Source organism: Populus euphratica, unplaced genomic scaffold (genome assembly GCF_000495115.2).
Source record: "Populus euphratica unplaced genomic scaffold, PopEup_1.0 scaffold476.1, whole genome shotgun sequence".
Classification (NCBI taxonomy): Eukaryota; Viridiplantae; Streptophyta; class Magnoliopsida; order Malpighiales; family Salicaceae; genus Populus; species Populus euphratica.
The window spans coordinates 80,347-99,324 of NW_011500354.1; the positions used below are offsets into that span (position 1 = coordinate 80,347).

The window sequence follows — 18,978 nt, forward strand, 5'->3', positions numbered from 1 at the left end:
AAGCCATAATTTTTATAATTTCTTATATTAATTTTTGAGCGGTTAAAGTAGGTATATCTGTGATTAGATTGACTAATGCAGTGTTAATGGGATTAGGAAAATCAGAGATAATTAATTGTGGTGAAAATAATAATTTTTGTTTAATTTACGATGCTTAGTTTTCTTGTTTTATAAAGGAATAAACTTGTTTTTCAGTTGTGCATTTTTTTATATTGTTTTTTTTTTTTAAGAAGCCTTTAACGAATTGTGTGGTTGTTGGGTGATGAAGAATCTCATATTGATGAGAAAACGAAAGAATTGAAGGGTAAGGATGATATGATAGCGCTGAAGGAGAAGATCATTCAAGAGAAAGTAGATAGCATCGGGTCATTGCAAAGTGAACTATCATCTCTCCAGGTATGAAATGTTGTGGATCCATCTTATTGAAATGGGTTTCTGCGTGCATGTTATGTGAGGCTTTTATTTTGTTGTCAAACAGAATAATGGGAAGACAGATGCTCAAGAGCAAGTTAGAAAGGCGCATGCACGTGCAGGTGAACTAGAGAAACAGGTTATTATTCATCTGGACATACAAAACTAGTGACTTTGGAAGAAGTGTTGTGCGTCTTTTAATGTTACTTATTTATGCAGGTTGATAAACTTGCCAAGGAATTAGAGACTCAACAAAAGAAAAAGGAGGCTCTGGAAGCCAGAGCAAGTGAAGCTGAGAAGAAGATTAGTGAATTGAACTTGAAACTAGCAGATGTAAGTTCTTTGTTTGTCAGGATTTTAGAAAATGCATAAAGTTTTGGAATGACTAAGGATTTTTAGTACGTCCCTGTTCCAATACAGGGCATCTTATTCACAATTTCGAAGAGTTTGAATGGACCTTTTACCTTAATGTCCTGCCTGTATTAATAACTGTTTGATATCATGTGCTAATGGATCCACAAAAGTTATGCATGTGCATGCCTGTGTATGTGTGCATGACTTCAGCTGCTTAAGTCCTTTTTCTTAATTGTGCTATTGCACTTCTTTTTGCTTTTCTTTTGCTGTCATGCCTTTAATGACTGCCTGCATCTTTTTTCATTTTGGTGCGGATATTTTTTCAAATTTTTAATTTGAGATTTTCTTCAATTTTTTTGTTTGGGATGATATGTAATTGGGCATATAATGTCTTTTGCTTTACAGCTTGCAAAGATTAATGAGGAACAGAAGAGCAAAATCCGTAAAACAGAACGTGCTCTCAAAATTGCTGAGGTATGAGACCATCATGTACCTTACAAACTCATATCATGCTTAAAACCAGATGATGGTGATTATTATATGTGATTTTTTATCCTGTATATTTCAGGAAGAACTGTTAAAAACAAAATCCGAGGCCACCGCAAAGGCCAAAGAGCTGATGGAGGTAATGAATTAATGGATTTGTTGGTTGTGTCATCCATCTTCTATGTTCTAACTTACCTTTCAGATGTGATTTTATATTTGAAATGCTAAAGTTCTTGGATTCATTCCTCTCTGCTGTGAAAGTAGAGATATAGTCATTGATGGAAAATCCAAATATTGTTGACTGAATTTGGGGCTTGATGTTCTCCTTATGCTTTGGAACTCTGGAGAATGTACTTTACATTTATGAAAGTTCTGTTAATGTTGCACCTATCTTATGTCGATAACACCCTGCTCAAATTAGCAACTGGACTTTTGGCAAGTGAGAAAAAAATACTGAATTTCACCTCGGATCATGAGGTAACATGGAAGTAGGAACATGGGAGTACCTTGACTATAATGATAGCCAATGTTATGCTAAATTGGCTATCAGTTTTGGTTTTAGTACTCTTAGCATGTAAATCAAAGATGCGAATAGCAGTATACAAACAATTTGGAGTTGCTTTAAGGGTTCGTTTTTGTTAGAAGGGAAAGAATTAACATAGCCAGTGGAGTTCGTGCTGACAACACACCATGAGCTACTTAGGAAGGCCTGTTGCTTGCAGGTCTAGAATGAACTGTATTCTCATTTGCTTTTGGTTTCAGGGATGAAATCTGATGGAAATTCTCAGGAAGTACTGGAATTTGGAGAAGGTTTATATAATATTTCAGTAGGGAAGACTGTATATTCCTTCAGCAGAAAGAAATTCTCATCCAGGCTGGAATGCAAGAAAGCCCTGAGAATTGGTTCGAGTATTATTATCCTTTAGAAGCTTTTTTAAATTGCCGAACCCATTCTGGACTTCATTGCAGATGTCCAGGAGGCGCCTAAAACTTTTGAATTGTGTCCATTCCTTTGTGAATACAGAGCTGCTGTAAGAAAAAGATAGAATCCTTACAACAAGAACATTTTGTGTAAAAAATCAGTCTTTTATCCCTTCATTTTGATTCTTTGGATGATTTGAACATCCAATTCTACTTCAAGGATGCAGTATGCATGCAGCATAAGATATTTCACATGCTTTGGCTTCTTGAACCTTGTTTCCTACATTTCATAGGATATAAGTTTTCAGTTCATGGATTGTTAGTTTTTAAATCATTAATGTTTGCTAGAGACTCATCAACTGATCATTTATTATGAGACCAGAAACTGGTGTCAAGAGTAGACTAATTCATAGTGGTGTTTTATGACCAGGTTCACGGTGCTTGGCTTCCACCTTGGCTTGCTGTACAATTAGTTCATTGGCAGGTAAAATGATGCCTGTATGGTATTTTGTTCAATAATAGTAAAAAAAAAAAAAATTCTTGTCCTATGTGGTGATATTATATTGTTCAATAATAGTAAAAAAATAAAATAAAAATTCTTGTCCTATGTGGTGATATTATCTCTTTTCAGTCTCTAGCGCAGGCACATTGGAATGAGCATGGAAAACCTGCCATGGAACTGGCCATTCAAATGGTATAATCTTCTTGTTGAGGGATGGTGGCTTACCTTTTTTGGTGATGTCTGTTTATTAACTAGATATGGTCCAGTGGTCAAATACAAGGATTTCATGAAAAAATTGCCTCCATTATATCACTAAATATATGGACTTTTTTCAGGCCCTGGAGAAAAAAGCCCAAGCTGAAAAGTGGGCTAAGCCCCATGTGGAAACAATTAAAACTGTAAGCTCTTTTTCTATGTTCTCCAATTTTCTGCTCATTTATTAATTGTTGGGAGTGTGAACCTGATTTTTTGATCAGGTCACATGTTTTAAGGCTGATTTACTTTGAAGCAGCATTCTATGTTGCTCCATAGACTAATTGAGATCTGGCTTGAAAAAAGTTTCAGTGAATCTGTGGTTCTGTGCTGTTTACTTTTGTTACATGCATGTTTTGCTATAGCGCTAATCGTTGGTGTTAACTTTGATTGGTCAAGTAAATGAAGAAAATTGGATTCATGTATTTAATGATTGTTTGCCCTCTTGCATGAAGAAATGGGTCCCAGCTATAAAAGAGCAATGGGTTGTGATAGCAACACAAGTTGAACCTCATGTGCAATCATTAACTGCTAAAACTGTCGAAATCTATGAGGCCTCAAAGACTACAATCACTTCACACATCATCAGGGTACAAGAAATAGTTGATCCTTACTTTCAGGTGTGTATGCTGTTGTATTGTTCCTTATTGTATGTCTGCTCTCTTAACTTGCATCTGAAATGTTTAAATTTGATCACAGGAAGCTAAAAAGTTCAGCGAGCCATATATTAATCAGGTTGCTACAGTGACAAAGCCCCATGTTGATAAAGTTAGGGTGGTTTTGAAGCCCTATACAAAAGAGGCAGTTGATGCATACGGGAAATTTTTAGAGTCTGCAACTACATACCACAATCAGGTATCAATGCTGGTTTATTATCTTTGTTGTAGTGTTATGGTTGATTGTGAGCATGTTAGTAAAATGAATCATGGTTCTCTAATGTCTTTATGAGTATGCTAGTAAAATGAATCATGCCAAGAGGTTTCTTCTGCTCTTTTTTTTTGGAATGAATGTGGATCATGATTTATTGTCTTTGCTGGGACAAATACTTTATTGTCTTTGCTGGGATAAATACTATTATTTCATAGTTTTTCTATTAAAGATTTATTGTCATTACAGTTGAACCATTTTTTTAATTTTTGTTAAGGTGCAAGGCACTGTACAAGAGACACTGGAAAAGCATGAGCTCACAAAACCACTCGCAACAAAAGACTCCGTCTGGTTCATTGTATGTATCATGGTCATGTATTCAGACCTTTTTATCGAATACGTGTCAACAAAATAACTTTATGTATGCAGTTTATTTAATGTTAATTAAGGTATTTGTTGTCTGGTTCATTGTATGTATCCTGGTCATGTATTCAGACCTTTTTATCAAATATGTGTCAGCAAAATAACTTTATGTATGAAGTTTATTTAATGTTAATTAAGGTATTTGTCTCTGATGCTGCAGGCCTCTGCGTTGTTTACCCTACCTATCTTCATTTTGGCCAGAGCTTGTTCTTCCATCTTCTGGTTAGTTTCTTAAGGAGCCATTATTAACTTCAATGGTGAATTTTCTGCCAAGTCTTCTTCATTTCCAGTTTATCATTATTATTTTGTTATAAGTGGGATTTTTGATAAGTTGAACCTGCATCTTATATGTTTTGTGTACCTGACATTTGCAGCAAAAAGTCAAAGAAACCAGTTAGAAATGCTCAAACCAGTCACTCTCGTCGCAAGGCTAAACGGGGGCATCCTGACAAGTAGTCTCCTTGGTGCATTGCTGGGTATCTTATGCTGCAAAATATTTGAGGTATGTGTCATAAGTATCATGAAGAATATTGGATGGTTCCCGTACATCTTTTTTCTGTAATTTAACTTTGATTCAGAGCACCTTGAGTCATTAACCTGATGGACTGTTCCAAAAGTGTTTTCTGGGATTGTTGGTATGGTATTGAACTATAGACAGTCAGTTTGGGTGTACCAGGCTAGTCCACAGACTTCTACAATTTTATAGGATGCTGCCCTCCATAGTCCTGTGGCACCATTGTTTGCCACTTCTCCAATTTTATAGAAATAACAAAACATTGATTCGGCAACTGCAATGATGATTCATAAAGAGTTGTAAATTTCCCTTCCCTCGTTTTCTTTGCCTAAAGGGCGGGTGAGGAATGTAGATTACTAGTCATAAATCATGTGTACCATTACAAAGACCAGAAATCATACTTTGTCTGGAATTTCATTTGCCTTGTGCTGTTATGGGATGGTGATTTAATTCAAAAGTTCCGTTTCTTTCATTCATCTGCAGCTGGGACTTGTGATCTTTGCATGGGCATTTGTGGCTACGATATTTCATCCAGGAAGCTCCTGCAATGTTGTTTTCTTTCCTTGTAGTTTTTGTGAAGAATGTTTAGAACCTTTCGCACCACAGAAGGTTAGATGTGTATCATGAGCCATGTTCCCAACATGGTGGTAGGCTTACACGTGTAATTTATTTTTTATTCTTCTCGAGTTACAGTTGAAATGACCATAATTTTGTTTATTACTATAATCATGTTTGTTCATCCTTCTCTAGTTTTACGTTGGCCTTGTCAGCAAATTCATGTCCTCGTAGCCTATCTACTCGATTGGCTGGCAAAAGATGTTGATGGTACGAGGCACTTGTAGTCTTGTTGACTCCAACTTTGCTAAACTTCGGGCCATCACTTTTGGTCGAGGCTTGAACTAGTCCGAGTTTAACAAAAAAAAATAGATAAAAAAACTAACTTGATCTAATCCAGTCAAAAACTCCATTAACTTGATCTAATTCAGTCAAAAACTCCATGTTAACTAATGATAAAATAAGAATTAAAGATCTTTGATTTTTTTTTAAAAAAAATTTAGGCTACCGACCTTTTCAATTTATAACCTGAATCTAATCTCGAGTTGACTTGTTTTGGTTGGGTTTGAAATCTATAATAATAATTATTTTTATCTGTATGTGATGGTATGATTTGGGGCACTTGTAGTCTTGTTGACTCACTTTGCTAAACTTCGGGCCCATCACTTTTGGTCGAGTGAGGGTTGGTGGCTATTGGTACGCAAGATGCAAGATGAGGGAGAGAGTTAACGGAGTAGAGAGCATGCTGAATCTCGCAATCCTGCCATTCGAGTTTAATGGCAGAAATAAAAGCAATGGGAATAGCAATCATGCAAAACTGAGTATTGCAATCGGAATCCACTGATTGGCTGCCAAAACTACTTCCAAAGCCAGCTGAACCTTTGCTTTAACGACTTTTAACGCAAGCCACCATGTTGTTAAGAGGCATTCTTGTGAGATTAAGCACAAGGACAGATGAGACCATGCAGGACTCTTCAAGTAGTCTAAAGTTAGGAGCTTAATTCCCAGAGTGGGATTCATAGTGTCAGTACTTAGTACTTTACTCTTCCATAGTTTTTGGTTACTTTTATGATATACAACCGGCAAAGATAGACAAGACGAAAGATAAAAAAAGAGACCTGAGACCAGAACGGGAATATATTTAATAATGATATAAAAAATAAAGTAATTTAATAATGATGTACAAAATAAAATGAGTATCTTGAGATCTTATTTGATTATGGTTAACAAGGCAATAAAATATAAAAAGTTTATTTTATATTTACTATGTATTATTATTAAATTTATATATTTTTTAAAATAATTTTATATTGTTTTTTACTTTAGTTTATTTAGTTACTATTGAGTGTTAAAATTAATAATATTATAATAATTTTAGTTATAAAACTTAAATTGACTTGACAGATTGGTTCGAGACTTGAACTAGTCTGAGTTTAACAAAAAAAAAAAGATGAAAAAACTAACTTGATTTAATCCAGTTAAAAACTCCATGTCAACTAGTGATAAAACAAGGATTAAAGATCTTTGATTTTTTTCAAAAAACAATTTGGGCTACCGACCCTTTCAATTTATAACCTGAACCTAATCTCGAGTCAACTTGTCTTGGTTGGGTTTGAAACCTATAATAATAATTATTTTTATCTGTATGTTGACCCTCATGAACTATGATCTGGACTTTGCTTCGGTTGACTTCTGAGTTAAGTTTTAAAACTATAATAATATTAATTTTTATTTTTATATTGACTCAAGTAAATCTAAGTAGACCCTTTTAATATGTGATCAAGGTCTTGCCCTGAGTTGACTCTCAAATTAAATTTTAAGACTATAATTATAAATTTATTTTTTTTTTAATTTTATGTTGGCTAAGATCAACTCAGGTTGATCCTTCTAATATGTGACTTGAGCCTTATCCCAAATCGATCATCAAATCTGATTTTAAAATTATAATAATAATTATTTTTTTTATGTTGACCCAGATCAATGGTCAATTCCACTAGTGACCTGAGATTTTAAAACTATGATAATAAGTAATAACTATTTTTTGTTCTTACACCAACTTAAATCAACTTGACCAGTGATACAAACTTTGATTTGGATCGACCCTTTTAAACTGTGACTCAAGTCTTACCTCAGTTGACTCCTTAGTAGGATTTTAAAACTATGATAATAATAACTTTTATCTTTACATTAACTCAGGTCAACTTGTGTTGACCTTCTTGATATGTGACCGAAGCCTTATGCTGGGTTAGACACTGAATCAAATTTTAAAACTATTATTGTAACCTTTTTTATTTTATATTGACACGAGTCAATTCAGGTTGATCCTCCTAATACGTGACTCAGGCCTTATCCCAAGTTAACTATTGAGTTGAATTTTAAAACTATAATAATAATTATTTTTTGTTGACCCAGGTCAATGGTCAACTACACTAGTGATCTGAATCTAACCCTAGATCAACCCTAGAATTAAGCTTTAAAATTATGATAATAACCATTTTTTTGTTCTTAATATGACTTAGGTCAACCTAACCTGTAAGGCCCTAACCTAGATCGACTCTTGATTTGCGTTTTAAAATTATGATAATAATATTTTTTATTCTTACATATCTTAGTTGGATAATTTTAGAATTTACAAGGATATTTTATGAATAATAAATATTGTCTATAGAAACATATCTCCTTTATATCTCTTATTTTGAAAATATAAAAATTCACTCTAAAATTATCTTTGAAACATTTATTTTTATGTATTTGTCTCTGTCTTTTCAATCAAACATATATTTTTTTTCAATATCTTTGTCAATCAAACATATATATTTTTTTCAATATCTCTGTCCTCTCTATCCAATGGCAATAACCAAATATTAACTTATTGATCATAAGTAGTTTTTTTTCAATATCTTTGTCAATCAAACATATATATTTTTTTCAATATCTCTGTCCTTTCTATCCAACGACAATAACTAAATATTAACTTATTGATCATAAGTAGTTGGCCTCATCAACTTAAGGCATTTTACTCTTAAAAGGTGATGTTTGTTAGATAATAATATAAATTATATCTTGAGACCTCACCTAATAGCTTAAGCTATTAGGTTGATATGGTTCTTTAACATAATATCAGAGTCTTAATGACCAAACAATCACGAGTACGAATCTCACAATTGGATTTCAACTCAATAGCTTAAACTATTAGGTAAGGTTACAGGAGATGATTTATATTATTCTCTAACACACCCCCTCAAGTGAAAGCCTTTTGAGTTTGAAATTTGCACAAACTCACATTACCTTTGCTTAATTTTTATCAAATACATGGCTTTTTTGACATTTATTGTTTATCATCTCACAAAATACTGTTTTTTTTTACATTTATTGTTTATCATCTCACAAAATACTATTTATTCTAATACTACTTTTTTACTCTTTTTTTTTTTATCTAAATCTATGGTTTTTTCCCTTTAAAATTTGGTTTATTAAAGATTGAGTTTTATGATTTGTTGTATTGCAAATTTGACGGATTAACCGATTGACTCAAGTTTTTTTAATTTCCTCCTTTAATATTGTATTTATTATAAATTAGGTTTCATAAAATTTAGTTTACTTTTTATAAAGTAATTTCAATATCTTGATCTTAGTCATGTGTTTTATGGATTAACTTGGATAGATTTGGGTTGTTTTATTGTGTCTTTTTTAGATTTTTTTTTATTTCAACATTTAACAATTGAATGATTGATAAATAAGCTTCATAATTTGTTTCAATTTATTTTTTATAAAATTATCTCAGTCTCTTAACTTGTATTACGTGTTTAATAGGTTAACTGAGTGAACTCAAGTTATTTTTTATATATTTTTTAATTTTATCATTTAACTTTGAGTTGACTATGAATGAGATTTTATAATTTATTTTGGTTACTTTATACGGGGTTATCATGATCTCATAACTTTGGTTGTGAATTTTTCAGGTGAACCCTAGTTGACTCGAGTTGTTATAATATATTTTTATCTTAATATTTTAAAAAACAGATGTCATTATGAATTCTTTTTATTCAAACTAGATTTTTACTATTTATTTAAGTTATTTTAGGATTCATCAAATTAACCTGTTATGTAAAATTAACCTCACATGATTTTTATTCTACTAAAAAAATATTAGAAACATCTAAATATTTTATTTTATATTAAAAAAAAGTTAATCTACTCGTTTTCCTTGAGCAGCTCTTGCCACCTTTCTTTAACTTTTGCTGGACCAGGCCTTGGGCTTCATCTTTGTTAAGTTCACCTATTTTCCAAAGCGAAGCGCAGCTCAGTTTTTGTTAGAAAGAGGGCTTGAATCCAATATCTCATGGAGAAGGAAAGTCAGATGTAGCCTTCTGTATCGGATCCCTTGTCTTTTTTTTTTTTAATCGGCTTGTTCTTACAAGGTGGGATGGAGATGGGCGAGTACAGGTAAAACCACAATCAAATCATAGTGATACGATCAAACTCGTGGGTTATAACCTAAAATTCAAGTTATTCGGTTCGAAATATAAAGTACGTTCTAGGTCAGGTTACAATTAAGTGGACAAGTTACCGGATTAACCTGCCGATGAGGTCTCATAATTATGAATCAAATACCAAAAGGACAGGGATGATTTTCTTGGTTTTAATTTTTATCAAGCCGAATGCTCATTAGAAACTAAAGACTTATTCCGGGGAACCACCCTCTGTGTTCGTGAGGACTGGCACAAAATTCTTTTGGCTGGTTTTAATGTAGCGGTTTGCAATAGTACTTCCATTAGGGTTTGTTTTTGATATCATAAATCTTGGTTCTGAAGCAACAACCATTCACCATTCAGCTAGGCTTTGCCTTCTGTTGATGAAGACAAGGATAAAATCATCTCTGAAGTTTTTCCTTTCCGTGCCATAGCATCAACGTAGAACGTGATCCTGTTAGCAATCCCTCACTGCCGGTTGAAAACTTGGGACAAAACTTGCTGGATGGAGTCTAGAGATTTTTTGTAGTCACTCCGATTAGTGAAAAGAAATCAAGATTGTTAGAACCTAAACATGCATCCTTTTCTAATCATGGGTAACAATTTAAAGTTAAAACAAAGGGATATACGAAAACGAAGACGGATTTTTGCACCGAGTTCGATTCCTGTGCAAGGATATCATGAATCCAAGTTGCTGGGCATTTTTCTCTTTTTAAAATCCTGCGCAAGGATATCATGAATCCAAGTTGCTGGGCATTTTTCTCTTTTTAATACCCATGCTAAGAAATCAAAACATACATATCTTGAACTAAAACATGCTTAATTAAAGCTTAATCTATCGTGTTCTAACAACCTTGTCAAATTTGCTTATCATCTGAATGTCCTCTCTCTGCTATCTGATCTCAGTATGGAGGCCAGTAGTTCTCCAAATCCATGCACTGTTCCATGCCCATGAATCTGTTGGCATGCCCATTTGCAGTGTTCATTTCTGCACCATAAGCTGCAGCCTGATCTAAAGCAAAAGAATTACTACTAGTCATCATGGAAGAGGTTATTACATCGTGTTGGTTCATAACCGGAGGTGGCATTGGACGCAACATCGGTTGTGATGCAGCCCCTCCAAGGTTCAAGTTCAACCCTGATATAGTAAAGCATCCTCCTCCTCCCGGACCTCCTCCTCCAACGGAGTACGTGTTATTCAACGGGGACTGCATTGGTAGATTGATACCAGTTGATCCACCAGCTCTGAAAACCCTAGTAAGCTCTGCCTGAAGTTCTGCGTTACTCATCATGTAGTTTCTTCCAATGGGGAGCTGGAAGTTCTCTGCAGCCTGCATCATTTGTGAAGGTATAACACTTGGTCCTATCTCGAGGTTGTAGTGATTTGCTGCCCTTGATTGGTTTGAAGGATATTTCTTGACCCCCGCACTCTTTTGGAAGACTCGGCAAACCACCCATTCATCCTGATGAACCACATAGACCATTTATATATAGCTTAGAATCATATGCTAATATTTATGGATTGAATTATGACTGGTAAATGATGAAACAGGTGTGTGTGTGTGTGTGTGTGTGTCTACACACCTTGGAAGCTCTAAAGGCAGCTTTGGAGTGGAAACGATATTCATGCATGACCCAGTTGGTTTTCTCTCCTCTGGGAGCTCTTCCTCTATAGAAAACCAATGTCTTCTTCATCCCTACCAACTGTGATGTGACACTGTTGAAGATCTCTTTATCTTTTCCAGTGGTCTTCCAGTATCCGGTACTTGTTGCCCGGTTTGTCCTCACACCAGTTGGATATTTTCGGTCTCGAAGACTAAAGAAATACCACTCCTTTTCTCCCATCTTTGCTTTCCCTGATTAAGAGGCAAAGATTGAAACTATCAAGGATCTAGTCAAGCTTTATAATCATGGAATTTACTTATGTTTTGGTGAGAAATTACGAAAAACAAGAAATCACAATAAAATGATGGCTCCATGTGTATCTAAAGTAATCTCATGAGATGTAACAAAAAAAATGTAGTGAATTAAAGCAATTTGATTCTTATTTTAGATCACACGAAAGAGAGGTTCGAATTCAAGGAAAATTAGGATACATTAGTGCAATTTATTGTTAACGATACCTTTTTATATTTCCTTAATTCAAGGAACATGAGGTAAACCCTAAATCATAGTGAAGTGGTGAAGGAAAGTGACAAAAAATAAAATAAAATCTGGCCACACTACTAAAAGATAAGATGAATAGCAACTGCCTTATTCCTTGTAGATAAACTAAGGTTCCTGGCCATCATGATTTGCATGAATAAAGAGTTCTTATAGGATCGATTTTGACAAATCAAATTTTACATTATCAACAAAAGAAATGATTTTTGAATGTTTGTGCCTTGATTTCTACTTTGAAAAACTCAAAAGTTGAAAAAGAAATTGACAGATCGAGCCAATTTCAAGCTGGTTACGAGTGCCATGGAAACTAGATTTCAAGTTACAACTACCTGGAAGATCCCATGGTTCGCACTTGTTGAGATCAACATCACCAATTGCTCTACATGAGAAATCAGCGTCAGAAATCTTGCTTTGAAGATAGTAAGTTATGAGTTCTTCATCTGTGGGGTGAAACCGAAAACCCGGAGGCAAAGTCTCATCCTTTGCATCTCCTTCCATATCCTTCTCCTTTTCAACTTGTTTCTTCCCTTTATCACTTGTAGGCTTCTGTATTAAAAAGAAACGACATGATTAATGAAATGATCAAAATTTCCAAAACCCTAAAAACATAAAAGAACAAAAAGAATGAAAAAAAACAAAAAAAAAACAAAACAAAGAGAAGCATTCCATTTTGTTCTTTATAGCTAATACCCTAGTGGGATCATATATCTTCCCAAGTAATTAAGAGGACAGATGATCCAAGGAATGAAAAACTTGATTGGAACAGAGTTTTTGCTAGCTAATTGGTAGCTTACTTGCATGCATATAGAAGACAAAATTCTCCAGTTAGGTTCTGATGTTTCTCATATGATCAATATCATGAGTTTTTTATAAAATAAGGATAACCCGAGAAAACAAAAGTAGCACACAAGAGCTCTTGAAAACTTTTGTTTCTTACCATGCACACGAAATCAGCTCTGGATTTAAGGTCCAGAGATCAAGAAAAGAAATGAAGGTGAGTGTCTTTGAAGCTCTCACCTACTTTGGGTCTTCAAATACAAGGAACTACAAGAAAGCTTTTAATAAGATGGAAAGTCATTGAAGAAATCCTTATTTAAGATACTATCGTTTTTGGCTGCCCTTTTGCTATGCAGCTATATTAAAACAACATATGAATTATAAAATAATACCATATGATCGATGGCATAGATAATATAATAAATTTATGATTCCGAACCATTTTAATTGACAATATAACACTATCAATTGGTTAATTATCTATTTAAAATTTATTTGAACGTGTGGATCCAAAATAATAGTACTATATGATAACAAATAACAATAAATGTAATGATAAATATAATATATCTAGATAATAACTTACAAGATCATAGTTTAAGATTCGACTCTAATAAATATATAATTAGAATTCTTCCGAGTAATTATTCTCGACCCGTTTCAATTGATAAATCAATGATTAAATATCTATTTAAAAATTATCTGAATGTGTGGATCCAAATTACGATAAAAAAAAAGAAAGACAAATATATATATATATATGTATGTATGTATGTATATAGTAGTATTTAGTAAGAAGATTCGAATATGCAAATAAGACGAAGTCACGAACACTATATTGTGCACTGATGCAAGTAAACCCCCAATATTTACAATAAGACAAAAACAACATCTTGCCAGCCCAACATGCTACGTGATTGGGGAACCCTTCTTGAATACATGTATTCAACAGCCAACTGGCTTCCTCCACATCAACAAACCACGAGGGCCCCTCCAGGTTCAAATGGTAATATTAGGTCAAAGGTGGAAAAGTGAAGAAATCAAACGAGTCGGGCGGCTTCTTCTAGGGTTTCGTTTCAGTGCTCCTCCAGCCCAGCAGCTTAATTACTCCAATAGCCTAGGGTATGAATCTCCATAGATTTATAGTGTTGTGTTTCAAGGGAAAAGAAGGTATCAATATTTGCATTCCCGATGACAGGAAAAGGAGATCAAAATGATGAACTAGGGCAGAAACCATATGAACCTAAAACAAACACGATGCCCTTAGATGAGGGAGACAGAGAACTAACAGGGATTCTTGAAGCCAAAGAGAAGACTAATGCTGATGCATGATCTCTTGTTCTTTCTTTCCATGTACATAAGGCTTCTTCGATTGGAACGTCTTCGTTTTGGTATTTTCTTGTATGACCATAAATTTATACTAGCTAGACAGGACACTTCATTCCTCAAACAAAAGGAAAAAGAAAAAACCCTGGGATTTATCGATGTATTTACCTGATATAAGAAAAGGAAGCCGAATCATTGATGCTCAATTTTCTGTGGTACTGTGTGGTAAGGCGCTAAAACAATCTGGAAAATAAAAAACTAGCTCAACATCACCTGTCGTATAAGTAGAAAAACCCCTTCGAAGTGTGCTAATTTAACTCTATTTTGAATCTCTATAACAAGCAAATCTATATATGTTTTATCTCATCAAGACGATACCTCCAAATTGGCTACTTTCAAATCATGCTCCATTTGCAATTCTTAATCTAGATGCTATAGCCTAACCTTTCTCAGTTTGGAAATTTTTGGCTTCGTGTTCTAAATTTTTGGTTAGTGTTCTTTCCATCAGCATAAACGTGTTCGTAATGGTATCGAAACCCTTAATTTCTCTTCTGATGAAATCTTCGGCCCATAATAAAAAACAAATAGATTAATATTCATAGTTCTAGTGGTGTTATCAAGATTAGTTTTTGTTCTTATGATTGAACCCGCCTTTTCAATTACATTTTTCAGAAAAAATAGTACTAAATTAATGTTTTTTACGTGTACTTTTTTATAATTTTAATGTGATGGTGTTAAAAATAAAAAATTTAAATAAACATAATTTTATTGTATTTTCAACTTAAAAACACTTTTGTAAAAATATTATGCACCATACTACCAGATACACACTAAATACGACTTGACTTAGCGAGACAACTGAATGACTTGTTAACATGAAATTTGATGTGAGTCATATTTTAATTTTGATTCCACAATCAATGACTTAGTCGACTCGGTAAAAACCTAGTTTAAATTAAATAAAAATCAAAATAATATTATTTTTATTTTTTTCTTAAAAAATCTTTAAATGATATCGTTTGGGATTGACTAAGATTAGTTCACTCAACCCGTGAATCGAGCGTAGATCTAAATGAGGCCCAGGTTTAATAACCTTAGTTTAAATTAGGTAAATACACTCTTGCATCTCAAATGCATGTGGATGACATTAATTTCTCAAAATTACTAACAAAGGATGTTAAATAACTAATTCAGTCCGGAGGCAATTGATTTACTTTACGTGTTATTGTGTAGCTTGTCGGAAAATTGTTAAGATTATAAGCTTTTTGTAATTCACTGGTGATCATAAAGTTAGGTTAGTTATGATTTTGGAAAGATTGAGAGGCTTAATTAACTTTGAATTATTGAGCCCTAAGTCTTATATATGCAAAATTGATCAATCTTAGTAGTAAACATCTATCACGATCTTTTGTTTACTTGCTCAATACTTCAACCATATAATTTTAATAAGGTCTTCATCAAGTTGCCGAACCTGAACCTAATCCTCGCAAACAAACAGCATATGGTGAATTAATTAGGAGACCAAGAGGGAAAATGCATGATTGAATATTGAGATGCATGCTTAGAGATTAATTGGTCCTCGAATTGTAATGTACGTAGATGCAAGAAATTGTTCAATTATTAGTATACGATGTCACAGTGAGGGTGCGTGCTCAATATTGTGAAAATACAGTGGTCAAGCAACTTAAACCATGCGTGGAAGGGGTGAGGAAGCTTCCTTTGAGTCCATCATCTATGCCCATTTTGCATTAATTACCGCCTTCATTATTCACTGCTTGAGGAAGACGTAAGTTTACCCATGCATCTTAGCAGTAATATTATTGCAGATTTACTTTGGTTAAAAATTAATGTAAGTTGACATCCCAATCATTTTATGCAATGAATTGGAAATGATGGGTGTATGCAGAAGATTGTTCAGCTTTTTTTTTTTTTACATGAATGAAATCATTAATTTGTCACATGAGAAATTTCATTGCAAAGCCATGAAATATAATACGTAAGCCTTGCTGTGGTATCTTGTAGTCTATTTAGATCACCCCTAACAAATTAATTTTTGATGTTATTGATCTTAATTGAGATATACTTTATGATTTAACTTCTTATTATTTAGTTCTGAATTAGATTTTAGAATTTTATTTATACAAGTATTGATTTAGTTATATGTTCAGATTGTATGTTGAAGTAGTCTAATACTCATGATTATCATTTTTTTTTCTTTTTGCTTTTTACACGGTGAGTTGTTTTTAGTTAGTTTGCCATGAATTTTTTTAATGACATTAGCTAAATCTTAATAATATTCTGCCTTGATTATTATTAAAAAAAATAGATTTACTTGGAAAATACCGTACTCCAATCAATAAATCCTACTAATTACGTGTTAGATTGAGTAAGGTTTTGTTTGGTATGATTTTTGCAAATTAATTTATGTATTTTCTTAACTTGATATTCAAATAAATATTTTAGTTAAAAACAAATTTTAATTTAAACCAAAACTTTGTTACAAAATTGAGTAAAAATCTCATTTGAAATAAAAGTCAAAATTCTTAACTTTTAGTTTATTTATTCGAACTTGTATTATTTGACTTGGACTGTTTTTACCAAATATGTTCTTAACTTAGAGTGATCATAACTTATTTTTCTCAAAGAACTTAAGGTCAAAGATCAAAATCCAAAAATGATGTCAAACGGACTCTAAATTAAGCTAAGCCAATCACTAATAGGTTAGATATTTTCTTGTGTATGATGCAATAAGTACTTGTGTTCACATCTCCTGACATTGGGTTAGTTTCTTTTGATTTTGTCAATATAACGAATCAAGCAGACACGAAGTATAATTGAAGACTGAAGATTGATGATATATAGGCTAGCTACTAAATAAAAATATTGAGGATTGATCAAACAAGATCATCACCTAGCTAGGCATGGATCGAAGATTTCTAGCCAGGCCACTTGTTTTCCACTTCTAATTGATTGCAAAAATTCCTTTCCGGTTCCAATGCCACTGAAAACCACTTGTTAATTTGGTGATTTATATAAACTAAGTTACTAATGATACAAGAATCTAAAAGAAAAGGCTAACAACTATATATATATATATAGGTTTTTTTTTTTTTTGCATTATGATTATATCCTCGTCTGTCTATCAATGAGAACTTGTTTTTCAAAACTTGAGTTTCAATAATGCTCACAGGATATATTAATACTCTAAACCATGCACGCACAAAACTAGGGGTGCGCTAGTGGAGCCATGAACTCCCCTGAAAATCCACTATATATACTGAAGTTCTTTTTATTTTTTATTTTTTTTATAATAGTTGATTTTATTAAAAGCATGACTATTTAAACAATAGCAATAAAAAGAAGATAAAAAAAACTTGCACAATAAGATATGAAAAAAAATAAAAATAAAAAACTACAATAAATCCTATATTGGTTTGTTTAAAATTTAATGCTGTCCGTGCTAATTAGAAAATGTATAAAGTGAAGTGAATGCTTTATAGGGTTCAGCTTTCTATAGTTAAGGCAATATATATCATATATACGTGATTTGGCCGAGGAATTGACTTTTTCTTCAGATAGAGAGTATTACATTCATATGAATACAGAAGCCATGCAAAATCAATATGATCACTTGATGATGTCAAGTTCAAAATCATTTTGTTATTGTGAATTATTATTAAGGATTTCGTGTTTGATTGAGCAAACAAGATGAATACACGTCCTCATTTCTTTCATTGAATTATATTTCAAAATAATCTACGACGAGGACTTCATAGATTTAATGGTGAAGTGGTTGACATGCACTTGTAATGAAGACTCTTTAGAACAATAAAAACCCTAATCTGGTTGAAGATTCATGCTTGGTATGCTACTTGTCAAACACTTCAAAGCAAATATAAAGAAGAATTATTTAACCAGCTCATCGTTACGTCATTCCCGATGCATTGTTGCTGAAAATACAGTAATGGAACAACTTTTATAAGCATAAAAATTAGGGTTAAGTGCTGCAGGAAAAGGATTAATCAAGAAGAGCAACGATGGGATAATTTTGTTTCCAAATGAGGGTGCAAGATATTCAAAAAGGTAGGTGCATGTCTATACAGAAGAAGTTATAAAGATGAAAGGTGTACGTTCTTGTCCTTGTTACAACAATTCTACAACTTACTCTCTACGAAAGGTAGTCCATGTAGTTTTCGTATGGGTTTCCCATTTTCCTTCATTTCTTGCTAAGAGGCACCACCCTTAACCCCCTCCTATTCCTATATATAAAGTATGCTCATGAGATATGTTAGGTTGGAAGAGTCCATGCACATAAATTTCTTAGACTTCGTGCTCTCGAGATTTAGGGAGCAGTGAGAAATTACTAGTGTAAGGTCAGAAAGTTTTATGGGGTTGATTGATGATTTTGAAGGAGTTAAATTTCTTCTAGGGTTACTTGAGCATCTTCCCTTGAGTTAACCAAGAATGAAGCAACATGTACTTGTTTTGAGCAAGCTAGGAGCGCTAAACAAATTGCATTATTTAACTACATTTGTGAGAGGACATTACATTATCCATGTCTTGATTTTATTTATTGATAATACTGATTTATATAGTTTAATTTCTTAGAATAACATTACTGATCAACTACTTCGTGGATTGATAATATTACAAAATTATAGAAGGTGTGAATATTAACATATTGCTTTGTCATTTTATAATGCTGAACGATCCACTTATTTGAAAAGAGTCCTAGCCTTCTAGGGACATGAATTATAAGCCAGGGGAGAAAATCATACACAAGTAACCTTCTTGCAAGAGATACTCATGGGCCTCGTACAGAATTAGGCCGACAACCTAGCCTAAAGGCCAAAAACATTTCTTTTAGCTCGTCAACGAATATATAAAACAGATGGGCCAAGTCCAGCTTTCAATTTCCAACATTTGCTTCTTGAAATGGGCTCGAGCTTCAGGTC

At 33.2% G+C, this 18,978-nt stretch overlaps 2 protein-coding genes across 5 annotated transcripts; one reads left to right on the top strand and one right to left on the bottom strand.

The window, feature by feature from the left end:
- Window positions 1–240: 240 nt before the first annotated feature.
- LOC105114004 (uncharacterized) lies at window positions 241–5,469 on the top strand (the record flags this gene model as incomplete). Its single annotated transcript, XM_011010387.1, has 14 exons — window positions 241–396; window positions 479–550; window positions 631–744; window positions 1,171–1,239; window positions 1,334–1,390; window positions 2,603–2,656; window positions 2,804–2,866; window positions 3,010–3,072; window positions 3,382–3,546; window positions 3,626–3,781; window positions 4,071–4,151; window positions 4,377–4,438; window positions 4,591–4,718; window positions 5,214–5,469. Coding segments are annotated over 13 exons (1,194 nt in total), but the record flags the coding sequence as incomplete, so codon positions are not given.
- Window positions 5,470–10,490: 5,021 nt separating this feature from the next.
- On the bottom strand, window positions 10,491–12,959 carry LOC105113987 (NAC domain-containing protein 100-like). Of its 4 annotated transcripts, none has more exons than XM_011010363.1 (4): window positions 12,938–12,959; window positions 12,250–12,466; window positions 11,342–11,613; window positions 10,491–11,220 (listed from the first exon to the last, which is right to left on the bottom strand). In XM_011010363.1, exons 2-4 carry the CDS (start codon window positions 12,416–12,418, stop codon window positions 10,660–10,662), a joined length of 1,002 nt encoding a protein of 333 aa, XP_011008665.1. In that variant the 5' UTR covers window positions 12,419–12,466; window positions 12,938–12,959; the 3' UTR covers window positions 10,491–10,659. The 4 variants fall into 4 exon arrangements, with proteins under 4 accessions (XP_011008665.1, XP_011008663.1, XP_011008662.1 ...); XM_011010361.1 differs by lacking the exon at window positions 12,938–12,959 and adding an exon at window positions 12,858–12,930; XM_011010360.1 differs by lacking the exon at window positions 12,938–12,959 and adding an exon at window positions 12,715–12,849.
- Window positions 12,960–18,978: the final 6,019 nt, after the last annotated feature.

Bases quoted from the DNA above. Each gene is read 5' to 3' on its own strand.
- LOC105113987 (XM_011010360.1), bottom strand. The intron at 11,614-12,249 runs GTAGTTGTAACT...CCTCTTAATCAG, and splicing joins CGAACCATGGGATCTTCCAG to GGAAAGCAAAGATGGGAGAA. The intron at 11,221-11,341 runs GTGTGTAGACAC...GTGGTTCATCAG, and splicing joins CTGCCTTTAGAGCTTCCAAG to GATGAATGGGTGGTTTGCCG.